Genomic DNA, 12,175 nt, shown 5'->3' with positions numbered 1-12,175 from the left:
GAGTCAAATAGCAGCATCACATAACAGGACAGCAACATTAAAATCACAATAGCAACAATATACACAACAAAAATACATTAGTCAACACAGTACATAAAGAAGACAGCAATATTTAGTTGTGCGTGTGTTAGTTGAAACAACTACATGCAGAAGTCACAATTGCCATTATTCTAAGATGAAAATCATTTAAAGAGATTCGGGTCTCAAGTTTAAACTTGGCCTGCAGAGACCAAAGACCACAGTAGACCAGAATTGTTTTGCAGAGTAATTCTGGAAACCCAACAGGTAAATCATACCTGAAACGTCCTCTTATATACTTTTATCAGATCATTATGTATATACTTTATGTGCTATAGGTGAATTTTAGCATAATGGTGGAGGATGTGTGTATATGTGTGCATGAGATTTCATAGTGTCACATCACAACAGGAGGAGGCTTTTGGACAATAGATAAATGCCTGTGCACGTCGCTGATGGGCTATGTAAAGAATGATGAAGGCATACTAATGACATTAAATCAAACATAAAACAAATCTGTATTTAGACTAGGACGAATAATCATGACTCACTGCGAAGACAGAAACTTGTTTAATCAGATGTCTGACAGCCTCTAAATTAATTAGCGGTGTCGATTAAATGTTTAATGTTGGAGTTGAGAAAATCAAACTCATACAGTTCCAATTTCTGGCAAATTGATTAATTAGCATAGTTTAATTCATTTTTTAAAATGTTTTTTTTTCCAATCTGTAATGATTTAAGTTATATTTACAAGAAAATAAGAAAGTGATTTTCCTTCCTGTAATGTAGCCCTGCTTTTTTGCCTTGTGATGTTCTTTGATAAATCACATGTTATTAAACTCTACATTACTGTCTGCACTTACTCAGAAGGAAAAAAAACAAGGAAACATCTATGAACAGGGAAATGAAGGCTAACTGTAAAACTCCAACATTGCTCCAAAGTGGGTGTTTTTTTTCATTTTAACAGGCAGGAACAGATATGGAGGAAGATATGGAGGAGGATCCTTAGCGCGTTGCAACATGCGGGGCTTTCCTAAGACGACTGAAATAAGTTCACACCTCTTTCGTTTTGACCTTTTAAGCACTCCCACTTAAAGACACCACAACACGCCCTTTCAGACAGTTTAACTGCACTTGTTCACATCCTGAGTGATATTACAGAAGAGGAAGCAGCCCGGTAAGTCAACAGCCTGTAATTTGCTTTTTTCTCTTTAAAAAATCTTTCAAAAAAACATATCAAGGCAGACAGATAAAATGAGTGCTGTTTTGGGATGGACAGAGAAGCTGATTTAAATAAAAATTAGATTTTTATTTAAATTCTTCTTTGAATTGAGGGTCTACATTGTGGGCACGGTAGGCCAGCGCTGTGTAGATTGCAAAGCCGCTTGAAGCAAATTTGTGATTTGTGCTATTGGGCTTTATATGATAAAAATCAAAATGGGCTTGACTAAGACAATAAGTATTCAGCTTTTGCTGAAAATAATGGTTAAAATGATACCTGTCAGTATGATAGAATACAATTCAACTGCACCCACATTTGAATCTACAAAAACATGATAACCTTCACATAGGTAAGATTTATTGTAAAATTATTTTATTGGAGTGCATTAATTTTAGCCAAGTGTGCTTAATAAATAGGCAACTGGGTGAACTAAAAGATCCACCAGAGTGCTTTATGTTGGGACATTACACTCATACTGATATGCTTTCTCTCCCACAGACAGAGATGCTGGACTCAACCACAGCTCAAACTGCTGTAAGAGAAATTTTTCTAGTTGACAATGATTCAGACTTCCTGGACTCCGAGTTTCGTTATGTCCTCCTTACGGTCGCCTACAGCATTATCTTCATCCTGGGCCTCTTCACCAACCTCTACGTGCTGTTCGTCCTGCGATGCCTCCGCGAAGCCAAGGCCATGGGCGAAATACGCATCTACATGACAAACTTGACCATCGCTGATCTCCTTTTCGTGTGCGTCCTTCCCTTCTGGATTGGCTATTATAGTCGCCATGGTAACTGGGTCTACAAGGACTTCCTGTGCCGGCTCACTGGCTCCTTCTTCTTCATCAACACCTACTGCTCCATCCTCTTCCTCACAGCCATCAGTATCAACCGATACTGGGCAGTCACCCAGCCTTTGAACGCGGCCTCCTCAGACCACAGACGTCGTGGGATCATCGTGTGCATTGTCATCTGGATGGTGACCATGTCGATGGCTATCCCATCCCTGACATCTCCAGGGACCAACACAGATGTGAACAATGTCACTCGGTGTTTCGAGGGGTACCAGAATCAAACCGATGTGCAGAAGAAAACAGTGGCTGCCACTCATTTTGCAATAATCGGGATATTTTTTGTTGTCTTCTTTCTTGTCGTGGTGTTCAATTTGCTTATCGCTCGAGCGTTGCTTTCTCAAAGTCCTCCTCAATCAGGATTCAGGTCTTCAACAATTAAATCCAGGAAGTCCACCAGCACCATGTCCTCTTCAGTTAAAGGTCCTGTGGGGGTGAAACAGAGGGCTCTGCAGATGTTGTGGGCGGTGGTTGGAGTGTTTTCTCTGTGTTTCCTGCCACACCATGTAATTCAAGGCCCCTGGACGCTGGCGGTGTTGCGAATCAAACAGGGCTGGGGCCACGTGGAGTGGGAGCACAAGACTCGCCAAACGCTGAACGACGCCCATCAGGTCACACTGGTTCTTATGGGTCTCAACTGCATTATGGATCCTGTAGTTTATTTTTTCTCCACCAAGAAGTTTAAAAGATTCATCGTTGGCCACATTAAAAAGTTGAGAAAGGGAGACGGCTGCTCACACACGGTCACCTCTCAGCTCTCCATGGACAGCAAGAACCATAGCTACAGATTCCAGAACGAGCACCGAGCTGAGCCTGACGTGGACTGATTTAAACTGTGAAACATTTGTACAAAAGTGAAGATAGGCTGAAAGACTTCTTGCCACGCCACTTCTTGCCACAGTTAAAAGATTACACGAAATACAGTATTTTGTTGCATCTCTGGAAGAGGCTGGAAGAGTCTCTTGTAAGAAAATGTATGTGGTCTCACACACATCCACATTCACACATACGTCTTGACATTTGATGTCTGCTAACTGCAGGAACTGCGGTCTGAGTTGCACCCGTTCCTCCGCTCTTCCTGTGTGAAGTTCCAGTTGAAAAGCAGAAGTTTTGCAAGCGGAAGTACATTTACAAAATGTTTTTGACTGAAAATTTTGCAAGGGGACACTTCATCTGATTATCACTCTATGAAATGAACTGATGAAACACATTATTTAAATCTTCCCACAGGTGCTGGCACTAAAAACTGTAGAGAATCAAAGGCCCACACTTAGAGTATATATACAGTACAGCGCCTAGCAATGTCTCTGTGGGTGGTTATAATGGATTGCCTCACTAGATTACACACACATGCGTAAATAGTCAAATCTGTGATTATGAGATTGTTGTCTCCCATCAGATAAGTTACAGTTTTTTTTCCCTGCCTGGACACGTTCTATCTGGCATTGTGAAACCAAGGTACAGAGGAGAGGCCTGAGCTACATTTCCACTATTATGACAAAATCCTATGATTCACTGTGACAAAGAAAATCAGTGCTTATTATTATTCAGCTATCTTCTACATATGCACTGCACTGTATTTTTTATATTCTGTGAGCTTACTTGTCGTCACATAACAGATTTAAGGTGTATGTTTTTATTAAGTGGAGAAGCTTTTGTTATCTTACACTCAAAAGTGCTGTTTGATTGTCCAAAAGAAAAGATGCTGATTTGACTCCGCATATAGCCAACTCTTGTAATAAAAAGTTTATTTGTGTGTTTAATTTGCTGTATTGTGATGATTAAAGTCAATTAAAGAGTCAAACTAAAGACATATCAACAAGCATGGAGGTATCTACCCCTCTGTGTCCACACATAAAAACAAAAGACACACTACATGCAATTTGAAACACAGAAAAATATGCAAATTACATGTTTTATTAACATGTGCAAACACAGAGAAAGAAGGGCCTCCTCCTCTTTGGTGGGAACAGTTTCACCTGGCCAGAGCTACACATCTGTGGGGTTTACCACGTTCAGATTATGTGAAATAATAAGATTTATGTGAAACTGGATTAAATCAAAGTGCACATTTAGAGGTAATCCACCCACTGACAAACTGTACATGGCAATCCTTATCTGTCAGGTTAAAGGTAATGTTGAGCTCTATGTGCAGGTATTACCCAACATCAGTCTTCTGCTGAACAAAAAGCTCTTTTTGTCATTCGTCATTTTTATTGCACTTTTATCTCCACCTTCCCACAGATGTTCACGACAGACTTGAGTACGCATTGTCCCCAGTCACATTGGTAGGGTTCAGATCAGTGTAGGCTTGATTGGTGCTTGTGTAATTCATGTACACATCTCCGTCACCGTCAGTCTGTGGAAAACTTCCCCTATTGCATAGAAATATGTGTTCAGACTGTTGATATACACAGACTTCTGACTCAGCTGGTTTACAGCATGAGAACAAATTGCAAACCCCAACAAAAATATAAACTTTTCCTTTAGAGACTTACTTTGGTGATTTTTCGGGTCCAGGAAAACCTTTAAGAAGACCAAGAAATTAGAGTGATTTACAGAGCGCTTGCTTAAAATTCAAGAGGAAATGCTCTGTGGTGTTATTTACCTTTAGCCGCGGTGTTGGAGATGGTTGACATGTCATTAAGTCTTTGCCAGCCCAGCCAAAAAACAACAGCAAAGTTGATGATCAAGGCCAGGAGAGAGAAAACGAGGGCGGCTATTCCTAAATTGTTACTGACTATTGTGAGTTGGGGAAACAGCAGAAAAAAGCCTTTAATTGAGGGTAATGGCTAAATGATACAGTTGAAAAGACAAAAACAACTTTCTGTCTGTTCTACAAACACAAACTTATTGTTAGATTTTCACCAATAGATTTTTTCACTCCATATATATATATTAATCAGAATTCTTTGCCAACTAAATTCAAACCTGCACTAACAGATTATTTGGCCTCTTGGGACCAATGGTAACCGTAAACACTGATATATTTTCCCCTTTAAAATTTACATGACATAATTGTTAGCAAACAGTTGCTTATTTACACATGAAGCAGATTTGAAGCTGCGTTTCTGGCCACCTACTAGATCTGTTTTTGGGCTCCACCAACTCCCGAAGTACATACTGTGCCTGGCTCTTTGGCTGCTAAATGCTGGACAATTTTCACCAGCTATTTACTAACTGGTAGCAGGTTTCAAAGATTTTAGAGTTCCTTTTTACTGAAAGCAGCTGTCTGCTGTGGCCGGAAATGAAGTCATGAGAGCAGTGAGGGGGAAGCAAAACAGTAAACTCATGGGAGACACTAAACAATGTGCTGAGAAATGTAGAAAGGCACTTCAGAGTCATATGATCCACTGTTAATATCAAAATACTGATTATAACTCTTCCCTTAAAAAATGTTTGTTATGTTTTAATCTGAAAGAAATAGAAATAAGTATAAAAATTGGTATCGACCTCATAATCTAGTATCACTGTAGTTTTTCCCTTTAGTCTCCCTACCTCCTGTGTTATGTGTTGGCACTAAATTATGCCAGCACAAGTGTGTTAAGTAATTGTGCAGCTGTTGTTTATTTATTTATGGCATCTTAAGACAAAATTTCACTCTTTATCATTATAGCCCAAACCAAAGATGGGTCAATCTCCAGTCACAGCATTAAAAACAGATATACAGAATAAGTGTTGTGCACACCTACGTAGAATTGATGCTGTTTTCTCTTAGATATGCTGCAAATCAAAATAGGCCACCAACCTGTTGTAGGCATAGAGATGATATAGACTGTATGATTACGGCTCTCTCTCCCCATAGATAACTGGCTCTTGGCAAAGCAGCGGTAAAGCCCACTCTGCTCTGGCTCTGTGAGGGTCAGATCCCTACCAGTGCCCACCTCTTTCCACGTCTGATTTTCAAGGTGTTGCCAGGACCAGCTGACGTGCTCTGGCATTGTGAAGGCGCTGCTGCAGTGCAGGTTGACACTTTGACCAGCTGCAACTGGGTAGTCTGGTGTGGCCACCAGCTGCAGAGGAGATAGCTCTTCTGGAGAGGAATGCAGAATGATGATGAGGAAGGAGAGAGTAGAGATAAAACACTTATATAGATAATTATAATGCATAACTTTTCAGCCACACAAGCATCTTGGTTCTATGGGAGACAATGTCCGTTTGTTGGTCTGCCCGTCCACCACTTTGGTACAGACTGAGATCTCAGCAAACATTGAGTGGATTGCCATGAAATTTTGCACATTCATGTTTGTTAGAGAATTAATCTCAATGATTTCGGTGACCCCCTGAGTTTTCCTCTAGTACTATCAGCTGATTGACATTTGTGGCTTTGAGTAATATGTTCTGACAACTATTGATTGCCATGAAATTTACAGATATTCATGACCCCTAAAGGATAAGTTGTCAATACTTTGTTGGCCAATACCTTGGTTTATGACCAAATATCTGCAAAATTAAAGGGATGGTTAGTTATTAGAAGTGGAGTTGTATGACTATGTTCTATGAGGTAAAATTACCGTTTTTGTCAATAGAGTCTGGTTACTTTGAAACGAGCAAAGAGAAAATTACAGGCAAAATATGATCTCTGAAAAACAAATTTGAAATAATTATATATGATGGCCGTAACATAAACCTATAGGATTGGTACGTCGTCCAGGAGAATTCCGTATTTTTAAGTAACACTGCGAACATCGTTTAAAGAAAAATTTCAGATGGGACCACAGAATGGTTAAAAGCTCTTACAGAACCAGCAGCCCTGACCACTTTGCAACTCTGTGCCTATTAAACATCAGAATATTAACACTGTCACTGTGAGCATGTTAGCATGCTAACATTAGCATTTAGCCAAAGACACTGCTGTGCTGTGTACATTTACTAAAGAATCACATTCTGTATTACCTTCCTTAGCCACTGTAGCATTTGATATTTCCGGGGAAAAAGTAGGTGATGTTGGACTGAAGCATTTCACTGTATATGCAACGAGAAGCATAATTAAATACAAATAAGAAAACAGTACATTTGAACATCTACCTCAGATTCTGCTATTACATTGATAGATAAAGACATCCTTACCTGTGCTCTCGCACAAAAATAGCCAGAGAAAAAAATTAAGCAGCATGTTGCAAATGTCACACTTGAGGCAAACAGGTACAAGAATGAATGAAAAGAGTTATTATTACAGCACAGGTGAGAATAGAGGAAGCATTAGACTGGGAAACTGAAAGAAAGGGAAGTTTCTAGTTCCTTTTTGGAAATATTCAACACAACAACAGCGCATAAGAAAAGAATACCAATCCTTATTTATTTTATATAAGGCAACAGCAGAATGCCATGTTCACTTCCTTTAGCTTGATACTTAGAATCTTGGCATTAGAACAATAGACAATGTGCGGGATGCAGAGAAGATGTCAAAATAGGAAAAGGAAAAACTATCAATAAATAAAAACCTAGATCCTCATATGTAGCTAAAGAAACCCAAATGATAAGAGAAACACAAATACAAACACACACGTACATTAGCATAAAGAGAATCGTAATTAAATCTAACCACACCAATGAAAGCTTTCTGTCTGTAAAATTTCAAATCCATCAATCAATTTATGACCTGCAGGAAAAACAGTTAACCAGACTCTGAAGAACTTTTAATGGTTTTTTAAATTTCAGAGCTGGCGGGCAAGTCTATCAGGCTCTCAACACACTTGGTTTTGAACATTTCATATCTCCGACAGTGGTCACCTTCAGGCTACGGCTGTGATGACAGCTAAGATTGCTGCTGTTGGACAGTTTGACACCAGACCTCTTACCTGAGGCAAACACTCACCGGCTGCCAGAGCAGGTCAGGAGGAGCACGTGGATTTTATATGGTTTTGCAAAAAGCACAGAAATTAAAGACCAACATATCAGACTGTATGTGCAAATAAAAACAACACAGAGGGTGGACAAAATAACTAAAATGTGCATATTCTCATAATCTAATACAGTAGCATGTATGTTACACACATTGTTTTGGCATATAGCACAAACACTGTTAGACCTTACAGCCCCCCAAGTGTAGGAAGTGGCTTCTCTTGCAACATGTAACTTTAGCTAAGCTATAGCTCCTAGTGCTGCAATGTGAGGCAGCAACTGTTGCTTCCTACGACACAAAAAACCATAACGTGCAGTAGTGACAGACGCATTCAGAATATAAGACTTAATCAGTAAAAATGATGCAGTCAAGTACTGAAATATTATCAGCAAAACATAAACGTAGTATTTATACATATTGAACATTATTATAGTGCTCTATTGACATTAAAGGCATTATTGAAGACATTATACTAGAATAATGGATTATTGCCACCGATGTTTTAGAAGAATTCTTTTGAGTTAATTATGCTTATGCAATAACAATATATTTTAGAGTGACTTTTTTTACAAACGTGGTGTAAAGTCGCGAGAGGTAAGTGAGGTCAAAGAGAGGAAACACTAAACATGCACCTGTTGAAGGTTCAGATGACGTGCAGCAAATGGGCAGGTGTCTAGACAGACACCATGTGACGAGTCGATGATCGTCTGTCAGTGGAAACAGCTCACTATGAAACTGCAAACGTGACAATTGACGTGTGTGCATACGAGAACTTCTACGTCTTTATTGTAAATGTATGCTTCTGAAACAGCTTGAGGCTTCCTCTTGCTGCAGAGCAGGGAAGTCCGTATGCACACGCTTCTGTAATAATATTCAAGGCAGCTGGACTGCAAGATATTACTTCTTTGGTATTTAATTACCTATTTTGTATATCAGTGTGTTTATGTGTTGGAACTAGTCATGATGCAGTTAAAGCTGAATTGCTACGTTATGTATTGTTTGGTACTTCAGTCTTTAACATTGCATCATATTTTGAAATATGAATCTACTTTTAAATTCAACTGTCAAATAGATAAATAGTGGTGGGTTGTGATGGTTTAATGCTTTATATTTTCTAAATTAGTAAGCAACAGGAATTCATGATACATCCTGCATCACCTCATGCTTCATTCTCATCATTAGACATGCTTTTATTAGTCATTACCTAAGTATGTGTTTCATGCCCTTAATATAATGCATTATCCTTCAGCATGAATCAAAGCAGAATTACTCTGTGAATTGAGGGCCACTGCACAATCATATCAAGTCAGGTTTATTCAGTACTTATAGTAGCCAAGGTTGGCATTTTTAAACAATAATTCTTCTTCGTTGTGCCCCCATATAAACACCCCAAATCAGAAATGTGTCTTTTGTTGCCGTGCCAATAAAAAGGAAGAAAAAGCAACAACTTGGTTTCATTTCCACATGATCACATTGACATTTTGAAATAGACGTGATGAAGAAATGATAGAAAATAGATAGAAAAAAATAAGCTCCACAGAAAATGTCACATAAGTCACATTGTTAAATGGGACTCAGACCTAATGCTTATGGAACAGCATCAAATGTGGATGTTGATTGCTTTGAGTAAATGATTTTTAGATGGTGGTGAACTCATGCAAATATATTCTAAAGCTTTTTTGCTGATATGATCTGATCCCTATTTCCTCAAATATGATTTTTTTTTTTGCAGTAAAAGACAGAGATGTTGTTAGTGTTTCCACATAGCCTGCCCCCCTCTGTGACTTCCTCTTAATGAAGTTGTGTACACCAGAGGGGACAGAGGAACCTCACCCTTTTTCTCTCTCTCTTTTTCTCTCTGAGAGGAAGATAGATGGTGATACTATATAATTATCTATGTCTGTCCTCATGTGTGTGTATGATGTGTGCACATTGGTGTGTATGCATGTGTGTGTGTCTTTTCCCCAAGTCATTACTCTTCATTATTCGTCTATTATTCATTACTCACTCTTTATTCTGCCCGTACCGCTGGCTACAGTCATGCCTGATGGTTTGCACTGCAGACACCACTGTGGCCCCATTGCCAATAGATAGAACAGTTGAATAATGAAGGTTGTGTCATGTGTTACTCATATATTGATAATTATTATTACAAATACAAATAACATTAACATTACTTGACTTAATGCTGTATTGACTACCTCTATGATTATTTACTGTGTTGACTGTATCTGTAGGAGGCAGCATCTGCCTGATGAAGTGACTAAAGAAGCTGATTTGTTACCAGGTAATGAATATGTGGACAGGATGGGGAAAGGTGGAGAGTGAAAGTTAAAGAGAAATGGTTTCTTCTGAATTAAGCAGCTCTAGCAGTTGACTGCTTTACTTTTTAATAAATAATGTCAAACATAAACACATCAATCTATATTTTCTTAATAAACGTGTTAGAGTATCATCTTCAATGTCACCAGAAGGTTATGGAAAGAGAAAAATAAAAATGAATTGGAAAAGTACTGTTGCTTATTGGGGAGGGTACACGCACAGAGAAAAGCACGCCATGTGCATTTTTTATTGGTACATTAAACAAAATAAATGAATTAACAACTGAAATAAACAGCAGTGGTTATGTTTCAGGTTTGAGGTTTGATGGATAATTTATTGGTTGTGGAGAGAAAAAGAAGATGTGAAAGCAAATAACGTTTGGCAAACAAAATACACCGGTTATACACAGGTTAATGATGCAATGCAATGCTAAAATGTAGGGTAACAGCAGCTCAAGTCGAGGAGAGTTATTAAGTCAGCAAACAGACTCATTAATGTCAGTTACACAGCAGTATCTCTCTGAAGATTGCTAACTGCAGCCAACTTTAGCTACCACATGCCAAATCTAGTATAGCAGCACAAAACCCTGAGCGTATGAACTTGAACAAGGGGGCATTTTATTAGTTGTGGATCCAACTTTTCTTCATCTTTTTTTTGCATGATATGAGGAAAGGTCAGTTGAATTGTTACTGTCTCATTTTTAACCTGCAATATTATGTTGGCCATCATCAACTTTTATATATATGTGATGAACTTGTCAGCACTAAAGGAAAAACATTTTAATTCATTTGGAGCTGTGTTTCAAGCAAGCTTTTTTTTTTTGGTATCTACCAACTCATGATGGAGATATCTGGCTCTTTAGCTGCTAAATGTTCCAGTGTGTTCAGCAGTTAGTTTCTAACTGTGCCTGCTGTTCAGTGCTGAGCAGGTGGTGTACAGTGAGTTTTTGGAGCTTTTTGTTGCCGACAATAATGCTATGAGAACTGTGAGAGTGAACCAAAACAGTAAAGATGTTTGCCGGACAGCTAATCAATGAGCTGAAACTCACTATGAAGCTCCATAGTGGAGATTTAAATTCAGGTGATTCTCTGCAGGTTCACCATTGCAAGCAATCCCTTTCACAATGTCTCATTGTTTTCACACTGTGATTTGATGCAGTGATATAAAAATATTGATTATAGCCACTTTAAAAGTAAAGGCAGACAGTGAGACTACTGAACACAGCAACAGTATCACACATCCTTCGCGGTTACATATCAGATATCCCTGCACGTATATTTCATCATTTAAAAAATGGTGTGAAAAGCACCAGCTTCATGCATTTAAAGGTGGATTTTCCAGGCCTGAAGCCTGCGTTTCTTCTCAGTGAAAGCTTCAACTGTGTACATAATCAGCCACTGGGTGGTGCTCAGCACTCAGTATAGTTTCCAGCACTTTCTCTTTGCTCATGCATCAAAGCCTCCGGATGTACAGTAACCTTCCTCTCAGGCTTTTCTCCTGTGATCCCCCAACCATCAGTCTGAAATCCTAGCTGCTTGATGTGGGTGGCTATAGGTCATGTTCCTATTAAATGCATAAGTAGTGAGAAATCCTTCAGGCACGTTATCCAGTGCACTCGACAGCAGATTTTGAGTATATTTACATATGTACAACACAACAGCCAGTTTGGTTTGGTTATTAAATTTAATGTGATATCATGAAAATCTAAATAAAAATGTACTGACCGTCTTTAGTTTTAGATTATATCAAAACTCTCTATTTATTAGATGTCTTTTTTTCTGGATTATAGGTTAATTTCCTTCAAATGAATGCATGCTCTTATCTAAAGCATAACCAGACACTTGCCTTCAGTGTCAGAGTAACAGTCTCTGGCTGTGGGGTGTTTTTTAGTTCGCTCTTGAATTGCTGTTTTCCTCCT

General features: G+C 38.7%; 2 protein-coding genes across 3 annotated transcripts; one reads left to right on the top strand and one right to left on the bottom strand.

Moving 5' to 3' along the window:
• Positions 1-948: 948 nt before the first annotated feature.
• Positions 949-3,853, top strand: ptafr (platelet-activating factor receptor). The gene is made up of 2 exons (XM_070842904.1): positions 949-1,195; positions 1,739-3,853. Exon 2 carries the CDS (start codon positions 1,745-1,747, stop codon positions 2,915-2,917), a length of 1,173 nt encoding a protein of 390 aa, XP_070699005.1. The 5' UTR covers positions 949-1,195; positions 1,739-1,744; the 3' UTR covers positions 2,918-3,853.
• A 169-nt stretch (positions 3,854-4,022) lies between these two features.
• Positions 4,023-7,221, bottom strand: LOC139212368 (uncharacterized). Of its 2 annotated transcripts, none has more exons than XR_011585306.1 (6): positions 7,161-7,221; positions 6,987-7,055; positions 5,835-6,123; positions 4,699-4,826; positions 4,589-4,616; positions 4,023-4,465 (listed from the first exon to the last, which is right to left on the bottom strand). XR_011585306.1 is itself a non-coding variant. In XM_070842905.1 (6 exons), exons 1-6 carry the CDS (start codon positions 7,204-7,206, stop codon positions 4,339-4,341), a joined length of 687 nt encoding a protein of 228 aa, XP_070699006.1. In that variant the 5' UTR covers positions 7,207-7,215; the 3' UTR covers positions 4,023-4,338. The 2 variants fall into 2 exon arrangements, 1 of the variants encoding a protein (XP_070699006.1); XM_070842905.1 differs by having other exon boundaries at positions 4,699-4,830; positions 5,839-6,123; positions 7,161-7,215.
• Positions 7,222-12,175: the final 4,954 nt, after the last annotated feature.

Source organism: Pempheris klunzingeri, chromosome 13 (assembly GCF_042242105.1).
Source record: "Pempheris klunzingeri isolate RE-2024b chromosome 13, fPemKlu1.hap1, whole genome shotgun sequence".
NCBI classification, from domain to species: domain Eukaryota; kingdom Metazoa; phylum Chordata; class Actinopteri; order Acropomatiformes; family Pempheridae; genus Pempheris; species Pempheris klunzingeri.
This window is presented reverse-complemented; position numbering and strand designations above follow the sequence as displayed.

Bases quoted from the DNA above. Each gene is read 5' to 3' on its own strand.
- ptafr (XM_070842904.1), top strand. From the start codon at position 1,745: ATGCTGGACTCAACCACAGCTCAAACTGCTGTAAGAGAAATTTTTCTA.
- LOC139212368 (XM_070842905.1), bottom strand. From the start codon at position 7,206: ATGCTGCTTAATTTTTTTCTCTGGCTATTTTTGTGCGAGAGCACAG. The intron at 7,056-7,160 runs GTAAGGATGTCT...TTGCATATACAG, and splicing joins ATTTTTGTGCGAGAGCACAG to TGAAATGCTTCAGTCCAACA. The intron at 6,124-6,986 runs GTAATACAGAAT...ATTCCTCTCCAG, and splicing joins TGCTACAGTGGCTAAGGAAG to AAGAGCTATCTCCTCTGCAG.